The 26,492-nt window shown below is 34.3% G+C and overlaps 1 protein-coding gene across 1 annotated transcript in view; it reads right to left on the bottom strand.

Moving 5' to 3' along the window:
- Positions 1 to 25,908, bottom strand: part of LOC137932338 (poly(A)-specific ribonuclease PARN-like) — a 44,882-nt gene extending 18,974 nt beyond the window's left edge. Inside the window, exons 1-11 of the mRNA XM_068775940.1 lie at positions 25,761 to 25,908; positions 25,339 to 25,689; positions 24,761 to 24,893; positions 23,946 to 24,101; positions 22,739 to 22,871; positions 20,523 to 20,644; positions 19,641 to 19,759; positions 18,525 to 18,767; positions 16,867 to 16,953; positions 15,058 to 15,206; positions 14,317 to 14,375 (exon numbers count right to left, since the gene is read on the bottom strand). Coding sequence (XP_068632041.1) covers positions 14,317 to 14,375; positions 15,058 to 15,206; positions 16,867 to 16,953; positions 18,525 to 18,767; positions 19,641 to 19,759; positions 20,523 to 20,644; positions 22,739 to 22,871; positions 23,946 to 24,101; positions 24,761 to 24,893; positions 25,339 to 25,689; positions 25,761 to 25,779 — 1,571 coding nt within the window. The 5' untranslated portion in view covers positions 25,780 to 25,908. The remainder of the gene's footprint in view (positions 1 to 14,316; positions 14,376 to 15,057; positions 15,207 to 16,866; positions 16,954 to 18,524; positions 18,768 to 19,640; positions 19,760 to 20,522; positions 20,645 to 22,738; positions 22,872 to 23,945; positions 24,102 to 24,760; positions 24,894 to 25,338; positions 25,690 to 25,760) is intronic.
- Positions 25,909 to 26,492: the final 584 nt, after the last annotated feature.

Here is a 26,492-nt window from a genome sequence, read left to right as displayed (position 1 = left end):
ATTATATAGAATTGCCATTGCTCACAAAACAACGTCTTCTGCGCACTGTAATACCACACAACGATCGCCAACCCTCTTGCCAAGCGTAGCGATTATGGTATATCCCTCATAGATTGCAGTAGATGGGTATCTATGAGCTGAAACGACGATGACGACGACAAGATAAATTGTAAAATAATGTTTACTTTTCTCATAAAAGCCACAAACAAAACTAGTACATATCTGATCATAGTTACAAAATATTGTCAATCAAAATTAAAAAAATCGCGTTAAAATACACATATACACATACATATGTAAAAAAGAAAATATCATATACCGTGAAGTATTATAAAGAAAATAAAATCCTATTATTACTTAAATCTTGCAATGTACGAAATAAAAAACTAAAATTATCGTATTTTATTAAGATGTTAAAATAATAAATTAATTCATAACTTCGAAACCTCTTTAATATTCTATTGGATCATTTAAGTTATTGCCCTAGCACTTTTGGCAGCTCAAAGTTTACGACCAGCTAATTAAATCTTTAGACATAAAAAGTTTTATTAATTGGCATTTAATAGAGATCTGAAACTTAAAATAAAAGTAATTCGGTAGTTAAAGGTACGTTTGAATAACGAATTGTACAAATGGAACATATGTAACAACTCGACCGCGAAAACATACGTCCGCGTTTCTCTTCACAATCGACAGGCGCATCCAAACCCATGTCCAGATGTCTACGTCGACGTCGGCCTGCGAAAAGCGCGAATCGACGTACGTCCATCGCCTTCGTTGCACTTTGAAGTTAGCGGCGGTATCTTCATGAATTTATAGACCGCCTAGACAACTTTAAATACAATACGAGACGAACCGAGCGGAGAAAATTCTGTTTAACGCGTGATTCTCAGTGTAAAACTTCTCAGCCTCCTGTGACGTACGAAAGTAAATGTTGTCGGCGCTTGTTTTATAAGGGTTTATTCACATTTAAACGCCCTTCTAAACACTACTTCCTAAGTATAAGGTCAAGAGGAAAATCTAGATTTCTCATATATATGTATATAATCTAATCTATCCATCTATCTACTAAATCGAATATAAACATATTAATAAATATAAATGAAAAGCTATTTTTTTTGTTTATTAAAAATGATCATCCGGAAAAAAAAGTTAATTACGAAAGGTTGTAACAAATAAACATAAATCTAAACCCTAAATTCAAAATAAAATTTAAAATAAAAATCTAGGATGGGATCTTGAAAATCCGACATCGCGTTAGCCGGGCAAAAGTCGGTAAATATGAAATAAAGTAAAGCTTATAATAATTTAAAATCTAAACCCTAAACGCAACGTTCTTAGTAAACGTTCGATAAATTTAAATAAAGCTGATTTCCGTTTTTATCAGTCGTAAACCAATCATATCTTTTTTGCCTAGGGTGACCAAGTATTAAGACAAAAAAAATAATAATAGTACGGAATAATGAAAATGAAGCTAGTATCTTAATGAAACAAAAATAAAGCTAGTATCTTAATAGAAATAAATGTGTCGGGAAAAAAATACATCATCGATTCCTTTGAATTCTTATAAACACATAAAAAAACGTAACAATTTGTTTTTTCAACCATTGAAATTTACGTCTCAAGGATTGTGAAAACCTAAAATAGCAACCGATATATTCTTTATTTTATTTCACGAAAAGGTACCATAATATAATACAAAGAAATGATAAAATATCCCATTACTTCTATTCAAACCATAAAGACCTTCATAGACTAAAGTGGTGTACTCATAGCCCGTCTCCTGAAATAGAGACAACCACCAGTACGATCATATTTTATTTCGGTGGCATCTCCATAATGAATACATTCGCTTCTAACGTTTCCCTTGATACAGTGGTATGTGGCAGTTATGAATTTGTCTCCCGGAGGGGGACAAGGCGTTACGGCAAACAAAAGAGCGGACCGACGATAACCCACTGCTCGCCCGCGCACTGACGGCGTACTAATGACGCCGCCTGGCGACGCTCGCCGCACTTTGTTGTCTTAACGAGTTGCTATTAGTTCCTCGGAGGCAGTCTTTATTAGAGGCTTGGGAGGTCTTCCCGCTATTTTGTAGTTACGTTTCGTTGGGAGGAAAGGATTTGTATATTAAAATTCGCATACATCATATAATAATAGTTGGTTCGTAAGTCCATACACTACTACGAATTTAAATTCTGAAAAGTTTAGACCACTCAAATCATACTTTAATGCCAATATGTCAAATATTATAGAGATGTTTAAACACAGCTATTTGAATATCAATATGTCCACTACTGGGCATTTTTTATTGTTGAAAGCTCCGTACATGCAGCTTTTTTAGACGGCTTTAACGTGATTGTTTGTCTATCTTATGGGCCCAGGCCCAACGCTCCGCTTGCCGGTCCTTGGTCTTCATTTAAAAACCTTAAGGCCACAGCTATATCTTCTTATTCTTGATTCGTCTTAGATAATTCGATAAAAATTGCTTTGCTAATCAAGACTCAACCACCCTTATGTTTAAGGAACAATTACATCGTACGTAAGTTCAAACTAGCTGGAAAACCGCTTACTTCGGCATCGCAATGATATGCGGAGAGATAACGTTTTTATGAACGTAAATGTGACCTGGATTTTGATCATCAAATAAGATGATGTAAGTTTATTAAGTCAGAATTTGGATGGTTGAAAATGTAATCGCAAGAGATATGAAGACAAGGGGAAATGAAACCAATCCGGTGCAGAAAATAACGCAACAATCCGAGCCGAAATATTTTGTTGACGAAAAACTCCGAACCCGAGTTAAGGACGAACTTAGATTCGGTACCATCTTCCTTGTCTTCGAAAAGACAGCTCCTATACAGGATGATTGGTTATAGCTGTAAAAGATTTAAGGAGGTAAATGTATAGCTTATTTGCGGTCAATTAATGTATGAATAATAAATGACGTTTAAAAATTCGAATTACTATGTCCTTGCAGAGCTTGTAATGCCAGAAGACAGTTACCTGTCACATGCCAATCTAAATAATAAATTGACGAAACATATTTCAAAGTAATCATTGTACTCGCGGTAATTGGAAATAAGCTTCATAGCTTTTTGCTGACAAATGAATTTTATCCTTAAAACCAATCACACTGTATGTCCCTACAAAGTACGATAATACCTATATAAAAGATAAGAAGCCCAACCGCGATGTAACATTTAGAGTTATCACAAACCCGGGTAAATATATTGAGACACATATAGCGCTATTTCATAGCTATAAATAAAGGAATTTATAGCGGCGGCCAGTAACTACAGGTAAGATCAGCGTGGCCGTCAGTCACGAACGTTTAAATCACTGTAAATGTGTAACGACGCTCGGGCTATCGACGGAGGCGCGAGCCGACCCACTTTACTGCGCGTGCGCGGAACATGCCAGAACAAAAGGCGTCTAACCACCGCACAAAGTGCATACCAAAACAGCCTTTATAAACTTAAAAAAATTATATTAAAGTTGTATTAAATAATAAGCAAAGCTATAATGCTACGATTGGCATCCAAACCTGCTTTTAACTGACGAACACTTCATTCTCAAGAGTTCGTCAGCCGTGACAAACTTGGAGTGGTGCTGGAAAATTAATAACCACTTTAATAGAAATAATAATAAATTAAAAATGTGTGTTAATCATTAAAAATGACAAGTTCTACCAAACCATTAAGATGCAAACTAGATGAAACACCAGCTAGATTATTCTACTTAATACGTTATCGTATATAAAGCGCAGAGACATCAGATTTCATTTTCTTTTATTAAAAAAAATTAATAATTGTGTCATCTCTTTTTTAGATGTCAAAATAGATTTATGACTCATACAGGACTGCAAATGCTACAAGAATATTAATATACAAGGGTTTTACAAGGAAACGAACAGGAACACATTTTGTATTTTTTAAGAATTTGGGGTTGACGGAAAACTGAATAATGTTTTTTTTTTTAATTTGCGCATTTAAAGCAAAGGTTCGAGGGCTGTTACTAGACAAGCTGAAGGAATCATCACGATAGTTGGATTTTATTATTTGTTATATTTATATAAAAAGTAAATGTATATATTAAAATATATATTATATGTATGGTATACTATGGTATATTTGTACATAATTATATTATGTAGTAGCCATTAGCATATATGTGTTTTTATGTGAGCCCCTTGCTTCTCTATTAGATTTTACTTTTTTATTTTATTTCTAATATTTTATGATATAAAATAGTTTCAACTAGCTTATCAATTTATTTCTGCACCGCCTAAACGGTTAACTGGCAGATAATGCCTTCGTCATTAAGTTCGGCGTTATACGAAAATGTATAGTTTTTAAATAAATAAATATATGTTTCGTTTAAGCAGTATTCGTATGAATTTCTGCCTACAGTTTAGCAATATAAACCTTAATGCCAATTGTCAAACAGTAATAGGCCATTTTATAGTTTGCCGTCCACTCTGTTTCCGCGAACTCATTTCGACGAAGATGTTACCCGCATCGTCGACTTGAACATAAAGAAGATATATATATATAGGGTGGGCAATAAATTTTTGCACTTTTGAAACATGTGTAGAAACAAAAGTACAAATGCTATTTTGTTTATGATTTATTTACCGTAATTATCATTTATTAAAATTTATTTTTTAAAAAATACATCGTCGAGATGTGCTCCGTCTCGCCGTTGGCACTCCTATAATCGACTACGTAAACTTTTGAAAACTCGTTCGTGGAAAACTGCAAAAATTTTTGGCCCACCCACATATATAAGTGATAAATATAAAAGCGTAATAAAGTTTTTCGAGCGAGTGTTGGTAACGGTATTTGTTCAATGGTTGAAAAATATTTAGGCATCAACAAAAAAATATTTATAGTTTTTTTTTGTTTGTGTCTAATAGCACAACAAATGGAAAAAAAACTTTTCGTAATACAAGGAAGTTTAATAAACGATTTTTAATATCTAAAGGTAATGTCTTAATAATACCAAAAAGTAATGTTCGAACAAAATACACACATTTTTATAGCACGATACATAAATAATAAAAAATCGATTATAAATACATGAATATATCGATATGATTAAGAAATAGATCTAATTATTATGAAAATTTTTGAACAAAAGGCGCTAAAACTAAAATATCACAGATGATAATAAAGTTCGCAAATAATGTTAACATATAATATCACTCGTTTGTATTTATGTTCAGCACAGCAGAAGTTAATAAGCTCTATATTATATGTACTGCCTCTAAACTTTTCTAGAAAGCGTCATTTGCGTTGAAAGGAACATTTAGCCTACGTGAAAACGATCACGCGACTCGTTAAGAGGTCGCATCGACATATCTTGCGCCCGCACGTGACACATTTAATGTCGAATAGTGTTTGTGGCCAGTACTTAATTCAAAATTATTTAAAAAATACTATATTGAAAAACTAATACATTCTAAAATAAGCAAAAAATATCAAAATCAGTTAGTCAAATTTCGAGATCGACGGACTTCGTTTTTATAAACACTATTTACATTTTACAATAATTAATTCATTAATACCTTCAGTCTAAATTTAGATGCGATACCATGGGAACCGATTTTTGTGCTCGTTTAGTATGGATAGCGATTCATCGTAAGATAATTTTGACACTCTATTCGTTTGGAGCAATTCCACGTATGTCAATTTTGGGACTATTTCTAAGAAGCGACTCCCTGTGTGTTGACTTTGGGACCATTTGTAAAAAGCGACTCCCTGTGAGTTGATTTTGGGAGTATAAGCGAGAAGCGACTCCTTGTGTTGACTTTGGGACTATTAGTGAGAAGCGACTCGCTGTGAGTTGATTTTGGGACTATTAGCGAGAAGCGACTCCCTGTGTGTTGACTTTGGGACTATTTCTGAGAAGCGACTCCCTGTGTGTTGACTTTGGGACTATTAGTGAGAAGCGACTGCCTATGAGTTGATTTTGGGACTATTAGCGAGAAGCGACTCTCTGTGTGTTGACTTCGGGACTATTTCTGAGAAGCGACTCCCTGTGTGTTGACTTTAGGACTATTAGTGAGAAGCGACTCGCTGTGAGTTGATTTTGGGACTATTAGCGAGAAGCGACTCCCTGTGTGTTAACTTCGGGACTTTTTCTGAGAAGCGACTCCCTGTGTGTTGACTTTGGGACCATTTGTGAGAAGCGACTCCCTGTGAGATGATTTTAGGAGTATAAGCGAGAAGCGACTTCCTGTGTGTTGATTTTGGGACTTTTAGCGAGAAGCGATTCCTTGTGTTGACTTTGGGACTATTAGTGAGAAGCGACTCGCTGTGAGTTGATTTTGGGACTATTAGCGAGAAGCGACTCCCTTTGTGTTGACTTCGGGACTATTTCTGAGAAGCGACTCCCTGTGTGTTGACTTTGGGACTATTAGTGAGAAGCGACTCCCTTTGTGTTGACTTTGGGGCTATTTCTGAGAAGTGAATCCCTATGAGTTGATTTTAGGACTATTTGTGAGGAACGATCCTCATCCCAACTCGACTTTGGCACTCTATTTGTGAAGAGCGATTCCTCATGAGTCCATTTTGGGACTCCTACGGTAAGCCTACGGGAAAACTGAAGTCACCTTCATCCGACGTACTTCATGTTACCAACCTTTTACTGTCAGATATGGGATTCGAGTACATCTGATCTTGATACAACACTTAATAATGCGTAGTCAATATTTTTCTTCAATCGTTACAAATTCGTGTCGCTTGAGCCAGGATTATCCTACAAGGTTTTTTGCCAGTTTTTTTCGTATAAAGGAGATATAAACAAATGTACTCATCATGATATTTCTGTAACCACAAGACTTAAATACTTGAAATTTGACATGAAAATTTATTCTTCATTCTTTCGTTGAGTAGATCACCTAAGAACTGATGTTACAGAATTTCAGTCACAAGTTGTTTGATTGAGGCTTGCATTGAGTTTTAAAAAAAGTGCCGAGGACAGTTAGTATTTCTACTTATAAATTTAAAAAAAATACTTAAATGTAAAATAACAATAATGAAATTTTAGATAAGTAGTACATACATCATATGTAAGTATATATATTACAATAGAGGGTAGACGTGTAAAACGGCACAAATCGAAAAGTAAACACGAGGTAGAATCGCAAGGCGATGCTATCGGCTCCGCGGAGTTACGTTGTTTACGGCCAACGAGATCCGACACGCGACACCCGTGACCCCGCCCTGATGGACCTCGGACAAGTAGTGGAACGGTAATTCAATAGATAGCCGTCGATCGATACCAAACAATTATATATATACACCCAACTCTTTATTTAACAAGGTATTTCTTTACACGGTTTTGTAATTTGATATATCAATAAATACAATTTTTACGCGAATTTTTGTTCCAGCACGAATCCCTAAAAAATTGTTGAAAAAAAGCTTTAAACAAGTATAGGGTGAGCCAAAAATTTTTGCAAATAGCAACACTTGATTTCTCCAAAACCGTGAGTGTAAGGGGCCAACGGCGAGACGGAGCACATCTCGACGATGTAATTTTTAAAAAATAAATTTTAATAAATGATAATTACGGTAAATAAATCATAAACAAAATAGCATTTGTACTTTTATTTTTGCACATGTTTCAAAAATGCAAAAATTTATGGCCCACCCTATAGAAGCACAGCTCATTTATATAAATTAACCTATGCTATACACTTTGTACAAATATCAATGGTTTCAGAAATAATAAATGACATATTGATAATATAGTAAGAAATAGTGTCACCATATTTCGGATTGCTATATATTTACCTTTAACAAACGAGCGCATTTTTCTAAAACTATGACAAGTCGGTCGACGGATTTTAGGAAATTAAGTGCTTTATTTCTAGAGCGAGAAAATGTGCATAAAGGATATACGATACTCGCGACGTTACAAATAAAAAAAAATCGAATGCCGCATATATGGCACCTATGGGTTAAAATAAAATTTTGTTGACTTTCTTTCCAAACAAACTTCACATTCCAATTGATAATTAGCGTAATAATTATTTCAGAGTGATCACTTTATACGTATTAATAATTGGCAATCGATTTCAAAGCTTTAAAGCTTTTTGCTTTTTCATTCAGGATGATTTCATTCAGCATGATCCACCTTTGGGCGTCTGTTGCTATTCATAGATATATTAATCCTAATAAAAAAGATAGATTAATAATTGGAAAGTAATGTGGTAAAAGCTTTGAAGGGGTGAATGTATAGCTCGTTTTCTGTCACACCATCAAAGCTTTTACTGTAGTATTATATTACTATAGTATAGTATTTACAATCATCCTGTACAACTACAAAGACAATCTTCTCATAAACTAACGCCTAAATAACCAATTGACAGTTACAGTTATAACTGTTAAGCGGACAATGGGAAACAGAAACACAATTGAACAATACGGGAAGGTAAATTCCGCATAATTCAAGAGCTGGAAGTAAATGAGAATAGAATATGATAGCACGTGTCGGCGGCCATGCAAATGCGCGCGCATTAAAATGCAAGATGGCGGAAGCGCGCACGCGAGGTCGCCGGGTCGCGGTATCGCCACGCGCCATTGTCCGAGCTACCGGCCGGGGTTGCCATGAATCACGTTTTTAAATTAAATAATTCATAAATATGAAACGTGATCTAACTCGCGCCTCTAAAAGCGACATTATCATAACGGCTTTTGAGCTGCCCGCGTCCAGCGAATTCTCTCGACTTTCACTACGCCTTCCACCTAGTGGGAGGGCCTACCTACGCCATGTTGGCAATCAAAAACCTTTCTTTTTTATGTCCCCTTCTATGGGCACCCCTCGTGCCCTTATCTATTGTGGGACAGGCACTATAGTTTTATTTCTCAAAAACCTTTCAGCTTAAACAACCGTCGGTTGCAAGAGTGATGCGCTCTGCCTACTGGCACTTTAAACCAAAAATATTTTGACCTACAAGAGTCACCTTTTAAATGCCTAATTTATTTACAATTCAAAAAATTAAAAAAATAAATGTTCTAAAAATTTGTTCAATTATGTCGAAGTCGTATGAAAGCCGCTTCTAATCTACTGGAAATCTATAAAACGCGCTTATGGCCGACACCGGACATCCAACGACTAAAACGATAAAAAATGAGAGTATATAACAAAACTACACTTGTCATTTTAACAAAAATGTCTACTGCATTTCCTTCGTAAGTATTATTATAAAGCAAAGTTCAAAGTGTAGGTTTTAATACACAATACTCTTTGTTTAAAATTTAAATTACATAAATTTATCCGGAAAATTTTGAAAATCGCATGGACACCCGGACAGTATCCTCTCACGATCCGCTAAATCGCGGCTCACAATGGCACTGCTCGCCCGCTTAGACTAGAATCCCGGTGAAGCGGTCCGTAATGCAACGAGACACTTTAACCGTTTATTCCATAAATGTTCAGCTTGCAAAACACTTCGAAAAGAGTTAATTAATCTAAGTATCACTTTCCCCAACCAATGACGCAGAAAACTGATTTACAGTTTTCTCAGTGACAGTTTTTGGACATTGTAAGAGGCGGGGCGATAAGGTCGCTTAACTTAAACCTTATATTAAGCTGATAAGCCTAGACTCGGTACGTTACACACATTTTTTACCAAATTCATAGATCAAGTGTTAGCTTCTTTTAAACTTTTGTATTAAAAAAGAGGTGACGAATAAAACTCTTCTATATGTAAAAGTATATGACCGAGTGAAACTACAAACTAAAGCTGCGTGTGCGCATGGCTTAAACCATTAATCTATATATCATTTGACAATCTCTACTCTCAGTGAGGCATAGAGGCTACGCTCGGGAATTTTCTTAAGTTACGTAAGTAGCCAACATAGCTCAACAGATTAGCAAGTTGAAAGGCCGATTATCATTTCAGCCGTTGAACGTCAACTGGACCTCATCCCTCCTTAAAGACCGGTTGAATGCTGAAGACCTAAAGACGTACTCCTCACGCCCATTATAAGGTTTCCACAGAACACTCGCCACACCCGCTGCAGACATTCACAACACTGCAAGCACAAACCTCACAGCACCACCAGCAACCACTGCACCTTCGACACTCCACACGGATCACCGGGTTATAGATAACAAAACCAATCTCTACCCACCACGCCACAATACCCGTTTTTAGTGAGCAGCCGCCCGCTCCCTAACCACGAACAGCGTGGGTGAACCGTGGTTGTATCCGGATCCCTCCTCAACTCGCCTGTGGTCCACGCTGCCGTCCCAAGCCGCAAGCACACATCAGTAACACACTCGCGAAGAACCCTCTGCTACGTGCGAACATCACCGTGCAACTTGTAGGCGCCCTACCAGCTTTATTCTTCTATTTTGTAAGCTTTTAAGTTCACAGACCCTTCCGCTCCGCCGTAAAAGCCTTATGGTTAACACCACCTACTTCTACAGAGAATAAGCAAGTAGGTAAGTATCCATTAGACTATGTTAGTTTCTTTCGTCTGCGGCCGAGAAAAACCCTCTCAATAACATTTACCCGTGAGCTAAGCAATGAATCCCAACGTGAGATGTAATGATGATTTATATTAAAATAAAGCATAATCGACTTGATGTAAGTAAATTAATATCTATCACCTCACCTATAGTTGCGTGTTAACATGTACAAGCGTGAAATAATACGGGCATATGATCGTGCACGCATAGCATTGTACGCCTTGTTATCGATGTAAAGCGGCGCGTATCGATTTTTATTGCGCCACTCGATGCCACGATACATCGATTAATATTAATAAACATTTACCTAAACATACTTCATACTTACTACGCCTTATACGGAGCGACATTTATATTTATAAAAGTGAATCCTTAGAATTCTTAGACATTGTGTATGTTTTTTTTTACAAGAGATACTAGATGAATTAATACGGGCACTAAGCAAATTTGGTGGAATTAAATAAATAAAATAAAGTAATATATAAAATATAATCATATATATCTAATAATAGATATAAATACATAAATATAAATCATATAAACCTTGTTTTTTTATCCATTGTTCACGCTATAATTTAACAACTCCATTACAGACTTTATTAAATTATTTTAAAAGTCACTTAGTAGAAAGTTGACCAAATCTGGTAACCTAAGCAATAGCCTTCAACACTTTGTAAGATCAGACACTCTTGTACCGTGGCTAAACGGGTATTCAGTTTTACAAAAAATTTAAAAATTATTTAGACCCGAAATGTAACGTCTCTGCCCCACCCAAGACCGGGCACAAATTAAAAAAAACGCGTATTTAGTGATAACCTAGGCCAAGGCCATGGAGAATCCTCTATAGCAAACATAAGGCGTTGCGGTTGTCCTTCTTAAAGATATTTAGAGTAAAAGCCTGTAGCGACACCCAGCTTTGCAAATCTACAGATATGACCGCGCTACCAAACAATGACTTACATAAACGTCACACTAATTTGCGTCTACCGGCAACAGCAGCGCGCCTGTCTCACCACCAGTCATCCTTCCTAAACGCTGATAAAATTTCTCCAACTCTAATTGTAACGCACTCATTAGGTTAATTCTTGTGCTTATTTGTATAAAATCAGATGTCGCTGGATGCAAGCAGCGCAAAACCTGTCAATTGACTGACATGATAATAATAAAAGTTAAAATAGCTTTATTATACAAGATCATTACAATTATCTATAATCGTCAGCTCAAAATTAATTTTACGTTTAGTTCATACAGCGCCATCTATCGAGAAAAATTATAGCAGTGGTAGTCGGTAATTTTTTTTCGATGATTATGTTACAAAGTTTTTCTTTATCAATTGTTTCAATTAGAACAATTTTTTTTATCGATAATACACTCTGTAATCGAATTTCTGAAGCTTTAAAAGATATCTACGTCAAAAGCACAGCCCGAAAGCAATAGACCCATCTGTGATCTATGAATGAAAACGAGGAGAGGAAGACGACGTGTGAAAGAAGACATGAACGAGAGGGAAAAAAGAGATAAGGAAGGACAGAAATAGTACTCGTATATTATCCGATAATGTAGTCACTAACATAAATGAGAGTGGTGATACACCAGCGGTAGAGGACTTAGTCTTGTGATCATAGGTAGTGGTTTCGATTTCCGGGATACAATCTTATATAATTCACACTTTGTGTATCAATTACATGGTACTGCCACTGCTCAGAAAAAAATTTTCAGAGGACGGCCAACACCGTCCTCTGTGTACCATAATACCACACAGCGATCGCCAACCCTTCTGTCATGCGTGGCGATTATGGTATATCCCCCATAGATATCTTCGGGGGAATCCTATGACTTGCAGAAGACGACTATAAGCTAAAACGACGACAAAGAAATAGACGTAATATAATTATAAAATAATTATGCCGAACACATAACGCATATAATTATAGCAATGCTTATGTGTAGCAGTAAACGTTCTATGTTTGAAATGATAATGAAAAGTATGTAATGTCCGTCACCTATTGTAAAGATGCGTTTACATGAGACATTTTTAATGGTCCAAGTAACTATTCATCTAATTTTTTATATCTCGTTTAACTAGTGCAGTTTCAATTTCTACATTGCTGTGTTACCGATGTGTTTACCATCGTTGGCCGAGAGATATGCCAAAACACAGAAACGGAAGTAGGAGCCGAATCAAGCTTAAATAGAAATCAGCTCAAAAACACGTGAACGTCGGAACGATCGTAAAGCTCGCTGATTGAACTCGAAGAGAACGCGCGGCGCATTTTTGAGTTTTTTAGTCACGCAGAATAAGGGGGGCCTAAAATTGAAAACTTGGACAAACTTTTGATCACTGGAAGGCTAGATAGATGAACGGCAACTACACCACAAACTGTCCGAAGGTTGCAATACTCAGCAGTGAAGGATACGACACAGGGATGATACAATACGTCAGAGTTCACATCCGAAGTTAGATTTTTTTAATTAAAAAGCTTACGGCTTTCTCGTCCGCCGAAGCTATAAAATTCAAAAAGGCTAACATAACATTACTACGATATGTTGACATTATTACGATACGTTGTGCATTTTCTAGGACTACCTTAGTCCGGCGAAGACAGTAGTGTCAAACCTTTTTTGTACATGTATATATCTTTATAATAAAATGGGCTGTAGTTGTATCGAGTTCATTTCAAAATAGCCCCTCCCCCCCCCATGGGACGTTGGCCCCTCGTTGTGAAACACTGGTATACAATACAGAGTGAATTACAGTACAAATACAGGTGATTGTAATAAGTGTGAAAGCAGTAAAGCTTTTTGGTGACAAATGTGCTTTACATTCGTTCCTTTAACCCTTTTACACCTATAACCAATCATCTTGTCTACCATATTTCCAGATCCGTATTTGTAGGGAAACATATTATTTTATATGTACGGAAAATTGTAAATGTTCATGCATTTGAAAATGAATATAGAGAAGATAGTTAGCACGAAGATAACATTTAAATGACTATTTAAAAATATAAAATAATACATAGAAAGCAATCACAACAACCATTATAATGGCGAAAGCATGAACCATCCTGTCACCAGCCTAGCATTAAATTCATGTCCTAAATCATCCAACATTATGACTCGAACGGGTACTGATAGAAAAATGTATAGGGCAACATATATAAATGAAACAAAATTATACATTTAAAGTTTATTCAAAATTAAAATTAAATAAAAACTTTCTTAGCTACTAAGCCTCGTTAGAGTCACATAGTTGTATGTCCGATCTCCACTACGTCTCATGGACTAAACAATCTTAAAGACTCTCTAAGCTTTCATACAATGCCTCTTCAGAACTAAATTTCAACTTGCATTTGCAAAAATACTAAATTTTAGTGTTTTGTTCTAGTAATGGACGTCATATTTACTTATAAATCTCAAGTTAAAGTCGTTTACTTTGAATAAACACTTGTTTAAAGTCTTTTCTTCATTTAGAAGTTAAAAAGGCCACACAACATTGATTTATAAAGTGAAACAAATATTACACGTACAGTTAAAAAGCTTTGCATTCATTTAACAATAAAAAGCCATGCCTTGCGAAACACAGTCTGAAATAAAATCTTATATCTAAAGTAATAACTTAATTTGTGCGTGAATAGGAACGTAGATGACACCAAAACATAATATAAAATATTGAAACGATTAATCGATTAATGAAACATTCGTAAAATCGATAATGACTCGCTGGAATAGAAATAAAGAAGGCAAACAAAACACGAAATACTAATATATATAAAGAAACTAGAATTATTAATGAATGAGATCATGATTCGGGGTAATTTTACGCACACAGATGTCGCCAGGTAAGTGGACGGTTCACGCGTTCGCTCCGTTAGCTGCTCTGGAGTCTAAGGACAATAGTAAAAACGTTTATTGTAAATTTATTGTTACAAAGTATTCGTTTATTGTAAATTTATTGTTACAAAGTATTTACGGGTAGCCCCACTGGGCGGAATTAAAAAAAGAAACAGACATGATAAAGGTAAAACTTAAGATAACCTGTTTAGATATCATGTCTATGTAATGTACTTTCTGCTACTCCCTTGGAAATATTACGTCACAAAAGCTAAACCCTGAATTGAAAATAATAAATCATACAGCAACGATTTTACAATAGTAACTAAATTTAAATAAATAAACATAGTTTCTCTATTGTTGTGCAAATTTTAGGTTAAGTTTGGTTAGCTCTGATTAGGAGTAAACCTATCTATCACCTCGTGTCACACTAAGCGATTTGTATTACAATTAATTTTATAACCAGAAACAGTTTGTTTTCTGCCATGGTATGAATAATGTCTGTGACTGTGTGAAAATCACAAAATATTGTGGGGAAGAATTTATGAGTTCCAATGGGAAAGTTACCATTCACATTAGGAATACACAGTCACGTCTTAAAAAAGTTCTTCACGTGGTCACTGTGAACTTGGCTTTCCAATAACTGTATGATTGGTTATGGAGCGTGACTAGGTCTTCGAACAATGATTATCTGCATTCTTAAAAAAAAAGGACTTTAATATAATAAAAAATTACCTTAGCGTTCAGCAGTTTGTATTTCGCGTAGGGCACGAGTGAAATACGCGTGTTATTAGCGAACGTCCTGGCGACTGAACGTGCGTTCTCGCGTCGCGACAGCGCCACTAGCGCCGACGTGTCGTCCAAAAACTGCACCGTTATGGGTCCTGTACAATAACATTAAAATATTCAAATCATGATCATTTATTCCTATGTCCCGAAGATGGGGTAGAGGGCGTCCACAGTACGTCGCCATCCCATACGGTGATGAGCTTCGCACTTTACTTTGCTTCACGTCATTCCAACTGCCTTCACTTCTGTAGTGACTTGCTTTCCTTGAGGATTCCACTCTAGTGCTTGCCTAGGTATGTGATCAGGGTCCCTTCGGAACGGCATTTGATCCGCTAAGCGATCGTTATCTCACCGCAGCGTTTCCAGAAATAAACTCTTGGTACGTTAAGTTGCCTTCTTAAATAAAAATTCTATACTAAATGTATTGCTAAGCGCAAAACTCGACGACGATTCGACCAATTCTACTATTCTTTTTCATTAGATTTTCACTAAGGCAAATAGAAAAGGTAAGAAGTATATTAGGAACAAGTCAGGCTCATCTTTATTAAGCCCAAAACCCGAATTCCGTCCCAACAATGGCTAATGATTTTTTTTCAGTCTTTATTTAAATAGTAAAAGCTTTTTATAGAGATAAAAAATAAAAATTGTTAGAAAATTGTAAAATTTGCACTTATCTATTCCAATACAAATCACAGCAAACATGTCAAACGTTTGACGTCAATCAAAACAAAATAGAGGCCATCTTCGATACCTCTTCAAATGTGTATCTGCCTAAAATATAATTGGAAGAAATTTATTAGTAGATTTTAAATTTTCGCTTCACTTTAAAAAAAAAACGTTCGTTTTTCTTAACCATTGATGTAGCAATTTGGGTCGAACAACGCGAAATTCTGAAAAGTAAGCTAATTTTAAGATTGTTAACTAAATGAAGTCCCCTACAGTATTAAGGTTTTGGAGCGTGGGACGTTCTCCCACAAGGTGGACAGACGACCTTGTTAAGGGCACCGGAAGACACTGGATATGGCTTCCAACCGGTTCTATAGGAAATCTATGGGGAATGCCTATTTCCAGCTGTGGAAAACCTATGACCGAACTGACAATGAGATCTAATATATAATAAAGGTCAGTAAGGTAATATAATATATTATAAAGGTCCTAATTGCCAGGCACAACAAACCTATATGAAAATAAACGAGGCATATTTTTCGACAAAATTAAATAGCATGATAATAGATAAAATAATTCAGGTCGGCAACTATTTTTTTATTTCGTCGTTTAAACACACGCCATGACTAACAAACATGACAGATATTTGTTGCTTTATATATATATATATCTAATAGATTCAGGCGTTACTTTGCAGAAGTCCACCCTAAGTAAGAAAAGGACCAATATATATATAGCTACTTCCGCTATGTAGCAGCAGTCGTGCAATAAAGTGCACCGCACGCCAGCCCGCTGATAAATGCGCATGCGGCAAACAATACACCAGTACCACCGTTAAATCACTCAAAACGTGTTTCACCCCTCCAAGGGACATCCTCAGGAGTAATGTTACACCGATTCGTGCCCTCACTCGGTGTTTGGTATACATATATATAGGAAGCATAAGTGGTGATGTATTTTACCATTCGTATCACACTTTGTTCTTTTGTCTCTGTATAACATTAACATTTGAGATTAAATAGATATATAAATAAATAGTTTTGTATCAAACATGTTTTTATCACTCTAATAGAGATTAAAGAAACTTACCGAATGCACTAAACAGCTGGCTAATATCATTCCTCTGCCACTCTTTGGGAAATGTCAAATGGAACACGTGATCCCTGGACGGCGTAGCTGTCAATCAATTAAAATCAAAATTTAAAATCGTTATCATTTGGATATTTTTACAAAATCTCGACAAAGAGGTCATTTCCGTGTTATCAAATAAATATACACTTTTAAATGTCATATGGCAACCTTCTTATAATATGTTGCTACATGTTCCTAATATGCCCTGTTATAAGGTCCAATCAAACATGGTTAGGTTTTTTTTTTTGTAATCATTTTTAATATCGTTTCAGTCCATATGCGCCCAGTACAAAGCATAGACCTCCCCAAAGATATCTATGGGGGATATATCATAATTGCCTCACTTGGCAGGACGGTTGAACCGTAGTTGGTATTATGGTAAACAGGGGAAGCTGCTGCCTATATTTTGGAAACTTGTTTGTGAGGAGTAGCAATCACAATGCAGAAAGTGTGAATTATATTTGATTGAGTTCCGAGAATTTCTATTCTGGGGTTCTCCCCAGTCCACCAAAGCCTTAGTTTTCTACCGCTAGACTGCTCAATCAAAACCATTTATATATTTTTAGTACTGTAGTATTTAGAATAATTAATTCCCAAATACACCAATAACTCACTTTGCGTCGTGGCTACGTTCCAAAAAAACGACGCACACTGAAAATTAGTACCAATTAAGCAGCGACGCAATTTCGAAAAAAACGCAAAACGAAACGACGCAAAGTGAGGTATTGGTGTATTGTAATTAAAAATATCTTATTTGCTGTAATAGTACATTTATACTATTTAATGTTAGATGAACTTTTAAAATTGATTGTATGTTTTAAAATTCAGTACAGTACAGTTTAAATGCTTTTTTTTACATAGCAGTTTATTATATGTATTAATATGTACACAAGTATATATATGAGTTTCATAGACAAGCTTGCAGTTGCTCAACGGGCTATGAATTTCTCTTTGAAATTGGATCAGAGATTAGGAGATCCGTCATAATATAAACACGATAGTCAGACACAAGTAAACGAGATAGCTAAGTGGATCGATAAGTTGAAATAGCAGTAGACAGGTCACACAGCGCAGAGCATATGGCCCGGCTAATTCATTACGGTTCCATTTCATTATGACCCATGTATGACAACTCGTCAACAGTCAATTCAGGTGACAGATACTTAGAGCGGCTTTCTGCCACGACAAGTGATACTGCGTAGCATTAGAGGAGTCTAATGTCACCCCAGAACTCTTCAAGCCGAGGCTACCCACGGCCTGAAGGGTTCTGGGGTGACGTGAAAGACTTTGTTAAGATCGAAATAAGCTGGATATAGGCGCATGAAACCGATCGTTATGTAAGTTTATGGGGTATTATGGGGTAGTACGATAGTACTACGACACTACTGGAGATACTCCAGTAGTGAACATGCTATAGCAGAAATGATGCTAAATAAGTCAGATATCAAATTTAATAATAAGTTAGATATCAAATTTAATAAATTGCCAGATACCACAAATCTCAAAGAAAACCAACCGTTACAAACTGTTATTATTATAAATCTATGGGGAGGCCTATGCCCAGTAGTGAACTTCCTATGGTGGAAATAATCATTATGATAAAGATTTTTACTTACGATCTGCTCCGCTTAGGTTCATATAGGGCGAGTCTTGATGCGCGGTCTTCGCGAGGAACAACTTATTGAGGAATGGTTTGAGAGCAGCGCAGTCGGGGCCTTGCAGCCGACGGGGATGGTCGCCTCGCATCCTGGCCAGGTGCTGGTGCATCGACAGGAAACAAAGCCCCGTTACGTAAGCGTCGAAACCTGCCTCGTGCAGCTTATCATCAGCTTGCCGATAACCTCGACCTTCTAAGGATTCTAAGACCAATACATACATAAATTAAGGTATGGTATCTTTCTTTCCAAAAATCAATATAAATAAATAACGTAACGATATTAAGGTAATGATAATATAGTAAAAAAATGTTTCCAAAATTCGGATTGCTGCATATTAAAATTAACTATTATTTACTGTGTATATTGTCTCTGCAGACTTTGTACTGACAGAAATATTGGATATAGAAATTAAAATATTGAATTAATGTAACATAACAGGAAGTGCAAAAAGTAATGTCATAATGTGAATATATATACTCCATCGTTTGTTGACAATTAATTTTCTATTCTCTATATCTATTAGGGGGGCCGGAAAGTAATGTCGCTTTCTTAAGTTAAATTCACACGACTACATTTTTAACAAGTTTTTATTTGTAATCAACAATATATTCACATTAGTTATCAACAACTTTTTGTCATCTCCTATACAAATTTTCAATGCCGGAGCGGTAAAATCAAACAGTTTTTTTTTATAAAATATGTCATCAGATTACTTTCCGGTCCGCCTAATATATCATAAACGTCAAAACACTGTGACATTTGGCGCCATTTGTAAAAATTAAGGCACGTTCTCATTATGACATTAGTTTTGTGCCATCTTATATTTCAAGGTGATGACTTTATATGAAATATATGGAAAAGTATTAAAGATTGAACAAATGAACTATATATATTTTTTTGATATTTTTACAAAATTTCCTCTAACATAGATAGAGTCTATATTTCTAATTACAATTTCTAGACATAGGAGGGAAATCCTACATAGGACAAAACTAAACATTCACACCCATAACAAATCATCCAGTGTATATGTATACACATTTATTTATATATGTATAATTAAATTAAAATAACCTGCTTTGGGAAGTGAGAAAGGCGGCTCTGATAACGTCACAAATAAATGCTGTAGAACGCTGGAGTTCACTTTGTCTTTGAACGGAGGCAAACTCGACATATACTTTGTGTCTAGTAACCTGGAACAAATATTTAAATATTATGTTACAAATGTCTCCGTTTCAACTTTTAGATGCCCACTACATGGCATAGACCTCCCTAAAATATATCCATAATGATCTCTGCTGCCCATCCTCTGGAAACTTATTTGTGAGCAGTGGCTATCCTATAACTATAATTATAATTAATGAACAGTGTTTGAATAACTTCTTCTTTGCTTCTCTTGATCGCAATTCTAAGTCCTTATACCTGAGATACCACTGCACATGGCTACATATGTCTATGTCATGTCATGTTACATGGCACTACATTGTCTGCGTAGACATAAGGAATATCCGGAACGTGCTTATCAATGCAACCTAAACTCGAAGATACAAAGCGCTATTCGTTGACGCTTATGTGACTGCAAGATATATTATGTAAAATAGTAATTAAGTATAATTTCCAATCAATAAAAATGTTTTTCATGTATAATCTTGTAATAAAATCTCTGTGGTCTGTATTATTTGTATCTGGATGGTTATGATGAAATTAAAAAAAAAGTTTATTATGAAAACATCAACAGAAATCCAAGCTTAACATGCAGTTGTTTCTGGACATAATATCAAGTCATGTGGTCGACAGACATTTTTAGGTTAGATCGGGTTCGTTTTTACTAAAAACCTCCTCGCGTCGTATTCCTCCCGTAGTCGTGGTGAGGATCACATCTCTTCTTTAAGAACCTTCGCCATCACCAGTTTAATATTAAAATGTAGTGTAAACACTTTGAAATAGTTATCTCACCTAGGAAACATGCCATGTGCAAACTCCTTGAAAGATATGTAACTGGCTGGAAGTGGTTGGAAGAAGTGATTCAGGGTGTGTATGAGGTCCAACAGCATGTTGTGTCCTATTACCAACTTTTCCTTAAACACAAATTACACATTCAAATTACAATCATTATTTTGTATAACACATTTTGTATAAAACTCAAAACTTCATCTATCGTGAAAAAAAATTGACAAATTACATATTTTTGGACAAATTTGGATTTGGATTGGTAGGTTAAAGTGGCAGTAGGCAGGCCACTGAACAAAACGCCACCTTATGGTTCTGAACATAAACCAGCAAGCGTAGCGTGGACCATCCTCCCACAAGATGGACAACTGATTTTGTTAATGTCATCGGAGGATGCTGGATGTAGACTGCTTCTAACCAGATCCCAAATCTCTGAGGTCTATGACCACCAGTGGACATCCTCCGAAGACACTTCTGATTTTAGTCAGTCAAATGACACAATTTTATTATTAACCCTGGCACAAGTTTCCCATATTTTATGAACCATGCCAGATAAAAAAAAATTCTGGTCAATTTATTATCTTTCAAAATTCACATCACTCTAGCCATGGAGAGGTATAACACTCATTCCTCTCTGAGTGATTAAATCAGGAATAAGGATATTCGTAGACGAACAAAAGTAGCTAATTGCTAGCAAATTAAAATGGCAAGATCAAGTCACATAGCACGTAGAACAAACAGCTGGGACCTTAGGATTCTGGGTGGCGCCCGTGAACCATAAAGCTCTGCGTATGACGTCATCTTACAATTTAGGGGTCCTAAATAGGAAGATGACTATGTTTGTCCTATGTTCAGCGGTAAACGTCTTACGGCTATAATGATGATGATCAATCACAGATTAAAAATTAACTTTTTTAAAAACGCTACTAGAATTTTTGATTGTTTATTTAAACATTTTTATTATTTATTTATGTTATAAAAATAATATAAACATTTTAAAAGGCTAGATAAAATGTATGTTAATAAAAAAAGGTATTTCATAACGCCCTTTGACTTTTGACTTGTTAACGCCATGTAAACTATCTAGCGCCACTAGTGGGCGGGCCAACCGCATTATGTATATTCAAAATTCGAATTCAAAAATTCTTTATCAACATATAATGGACTACATCTCTTATTGACATCAAATTGAATCTACCTACTGCTCGGATGATAAATGCTTTAGACTTGAGAAGAACAGGCAAAACAATCTCAGCGGGATATTACATATTATTTAAAAAAAAATTTTTTTAATAAACATTGAAATGGCTAGAACATCACTCTTAATTGCGTTATCTTCTATGAAGTCATTTACAAAGTAGTAACCTATCGCAATAGAAGCTTTTTGGACATTAATTGGGAGCCTATTCAACAAGTACATACAATGCCCTTTGAAAAACTCCATAATGAATCAATATATAAATACTCAATATAAGTTTTTGCTTTTGGTATTTACTTTGTGTCTATCAAGCCCGGGAAAATAATGTCAAACATGTATTGAGAAGCAACATTCATTTTTTCCCTTATGGTTTTTAATAAATTTAATGTTTAATTAATTTTAATAGTAATTCAGATATTTGAAATAATATCATCATGATGTTGACAATCTTATTTTAAGATAAACGTTAAAAAAATAATCTAAGCTTACTTGTCTACAGTTATTTTCTGTCCACCATACAACTTGCATGTCACAAAGTAAATAAATTACAATGTCTAAGCTATAAAGCATTACAATGACAATGCCATATATATCATATTATTACAAAACTCTTGCAGAAGCAGAAAACTAATTTTAATAATGTTATTTTGTTTTAAAAATAACTATAAATGAAGAAAAACATTTATCTATTTTTTTTTCTATTGGACTGCAATCGGCCCATAACATTGCAAGTAAAAAGTCTTTTACTCTATAGTCATAGAGACAGGGAATATTCAAAAGTCATGTGTAACTTTTTAGTTGTTAATTAATATGAATAAACAACATGATAATAAATTTGTGAACATATAGTATAGAATGTCAACCCACATTTGAAATGTGACCATGTTAAGGTTGTCGGAAAAAGCTTGTAGCAAACACATTCCTATCAAACTTATTGAAATGTATTATGTATATTCAGTTTTCCCCATAGCCGAAATGATAATGATGGTGAAAATATGGCAATATATTTTTCATTTGAACTTACTGACTGACTAATCATTCTGGCGACTTTTGAGAATCCAACAGCATCTTCAAACTCCTCCCACTCTTTCTCCTTCTTTTGAGTGTCTCTATTCTTCCCTTCGTCTTCTGATTTAATTCGTGTCACTTTAAGAATCCTGGACATCAAATAATAATCACTGTTAACATTAAACTGATGAACTAAGTATTAAGTTTAATAATAATATTTTGAACTGAGACGACCCCTCAATAATCTCCTATTGGTTTATTGTGGTTACTTTCACAATATCCATGATACAGCAGTTAGAGCAATTGATTCCTGACCTTTTCATATTATGTAATAGGATTACTAACAAGGTTTTATGTTTATTGTTACCGTTTTTATGAATATTTCGTATATGAACTAATAAATAATCTAGATAATAATAAAATACGAAATATATTGTTTTACTTTAGGGAAATATTTATTTTACAAACCTCCACATAAAAGCAAAAAGTATTTATTGCCAACAAGGTATCACATACTCGAATTGTGTTAGCCAGTTGTTTTTTTTTTTTAATACATATGCACTACACTCATTGCAACAAAATAAATTAAATAAAAATTGTTTGAAAAAAACCTCCAATAAAATGTTACATGAAATCATGTTTCTCATCCAATTTTTCCTATAATATAGGGTGGCTTATTAGCTACACAAATTACAAAGCTTTCTCATGAAAAAGGTAATATGCCAATTTTGTCCACCCCATTAAACAGTTAATTCACACACAAATATTAATAAATAAATGGATTTACAGCTCACATTTTTTTTTCATAATCATTGCTAATAATTTCTTACTCTTAATACTATTAAACACACATTTAAAGAACAAATAAATATTAATTGCATATATGGTAAATTGAACATATAATTTAATTAATTCACATTTAAGGAGATCTTTTATTTATGTATCATGTAAAAAAATAATATTGCTATTTTACATACTAGGTAAGGTAAACATAGTCCTTAGGCATTAGGCTCAGTCCTACGATTTTCAAATTAGAGAACAGATTGAAAGTATTTATTTATTTACTTATAAAAGCATTGCATGTGGTATAATAGAAGTTACTTAATAACACATAAAAATTCTGATGCACCTGTATATTTAAGATATGTACAACATTCACAAAATTTAAGCTATACAGGTTAAAATGTAATAATCATAAAATTTATATAACAAATACACTGTACCTAGATTTATTCTCCAATATCTTTGTTTCAACAAAGGCCTCTTGTTTGAATCTGGAACCCAGTTCTTGGAATAACAACCGCCTCATAAATGCATTGCATCTATCAATCTCCATTTCGTCAGTTTTATTCTCATCCAGGAATTCACGAACCTTTTTACTAAATACAAATCTACATTCATTTATTTTATTTTATTCATTACTCAGTTTATTTTATTTATTATAAAGCAAGTTATTACAAAGAAGCACAGCACACATATATATCTATATCCTTCTATCTGTATGAAATTATTGTTTATTTATATTGGCAAGATATTTGTATTCTGTTTTGAAATACATGGTGCTTATTCTGAGCTGACACTATAACTTAATTTAACTTGTTTTATGCTTCAACCGTACTATTACTAAAAAAACATTATTTATAGTTTTACCGAGACAATAATAATCAAATTGAAATTATAATCTCCAAGTAAGATATGTGGACTAAATGCTGTCCATGATGTTAACACAAGTCTCTAATGTTAAAATATCCACTTACTTTGAAAGTGTTAATGAAATCCATATACTCTAAGATTTTTAGACATGTGCTTCTCATAAATATATAAATATCTTTGTTTTATGATTTAAAATAAACATTACATTCTTGTGGTTTAATATTTTCTGTTCAGCAAAAACATATCAATTAATTTAAAATATAAATAAAATACAAGTATTCATTGCAGAAAAGAAAATAGGCCATAATTTAGTGTTTTAGTTATTTCAGGTTATTTTCAACTATTTGAATCTGAGGTCATGGCCAAGGCAAACAATTAAACTCACCATATATCTTCAATTTGCTGTTTGTGCTCTTCAGGTATAGATATGTTATCTTTTTCATTTGAATAAGATTTGTGGCGCTCTGATAGGTTTTCTCGTAACCGAGTCTCAGTCGGCTCTGTCATATAAGATATGCCTGAAAATGTATAAAATAATTGAGAAAATTATTAAGAAATTTCCTTCTACAGCAAACATTATTTAATTTGGGACCATGTAAATGACTTACAAAAAATTATAATTATTACAATTCAGTTATTAAAATAATAAGACCTTTGCAATTTCCCAGAAGATTTAAACAAAATATCATCTGAATGAGATAATGGAATAGAAATTCAAAATATACACAAACAAAAAGTTTTTGATTAAAAGAATGTTTACAAACAAACTTTTGTTATTCTAGAGCTAATCATTATATTTTAAAACTATTGATATTGTTTTATATCTAAAATGGTATAAACTACAGTGCTCTGAACTACTATTACTCCTATTTAAGCAATTATTATATACAATTTAAATTAAATGATGTTGTTATAAAATTTCAGTTCAAAATTTGATCATAAGTAATATTAATTTATACAAACCTTCTCTAATGAGTTTATTAAAATCGAACCCCTGTGAAGCTAAGAAGTCTAAGCTGGAGCTCTGGCAAAGAAACATTTTTTCAGGTCCTGGCCGACCTCGTGGAAACAAATAAAAATTATAGGCGTCGTTCATGTAATGATTCTCTTTGTGATCCCAATAAAAAGCACATAAACCATACTGAATAAGTAAAAATTCCGTGGCTCCGTTTAACAAAGTAGAATAGTATTCTTGGGGAGAATCGAAAATCGACACATCTCGGCCATTTATAAGTCCTGTGAATTCCGCATCGATAACTAAGAAATCAGCTTTGTCAATAGACTCACTAATTAATGGGAGACACTCTTTAAAATCTGTAAAAAAAGGCAATATATACTACTCATAAACGAAACAAACAATAGCGACCATATGGGTGGATACAAACTCTTTCGGGTGACTTCCATTTTTCAGAAAATAAAGTTATTACAGTATCATTGACCAGTGGACAATATTGCTTTTTATTTTATTAAGTTAATTACATAAAATTAATATAAAAAATATTCAGTAGCATTTACGGCGCGCTATCCTCCGCACTTGGCAGTGACAGTGACAATCGGATCATTAAAACCTCAGTGTGACCAGCATTAAGTAAAAAAATATTTTAAAGTTTCAAAAAGAATTATTTAAGGTTTATGTAAGTCATATATGTAGCTGATTTGTGGAATAGAATGATGTAAAAATATCTGCATTGCCGAGATGACTAATATAATTTAGGTGATTATTGTAAACTTCCGACAAGTTCCGTAGAATTTATATCTGAATCATTATTTAAACGTGACATGATTATTAAATTTTCCTATAACCGTTTAATATTTAACAAATATTGTCATCACAGGATTATTAAAGAATTGTTTTACTCTAGAATTATAAACTTTCAACTATCAAGTTATTTTAGAATATATTCAATAATTTGTTTTAGCATTCTGTTTTAACTTTTTAATTCAAAGGAATAACCGAGGCGCTTAAAATAGACAATAAAGGTTATTAACATTTTAATTAGTAACAAAAAGTAAAAGCCTCAAATAAGGGATATCAATATCCCAAGTTGCATCTATATATGATATAAAGGTAGCAATATAACGCAAAATAGAGCACACGAATGAATAATATGTAAGAA

Source organism: Battus philenor, unplaced genomic scaffold (assembly GCF_028537555.1).
Source record: "Battus philenor isolate CCGP_79_NKW_IND1 unplaced genomic scaffold, ilBatPhil1.0.hap1 SCAF_9, whole genome shotgun sequence".
Classification (NCBI taxonomy): Eukaryota; Metazoa; Arthropoda; class Insecta; order Lepidoptera; family Papilionidae; genus Battus; species Battus philenor.
Note: the sequence above shows the minus strand (reverse complement) of the source record. Positions and strands in the feature narration are given on the sequence as shown.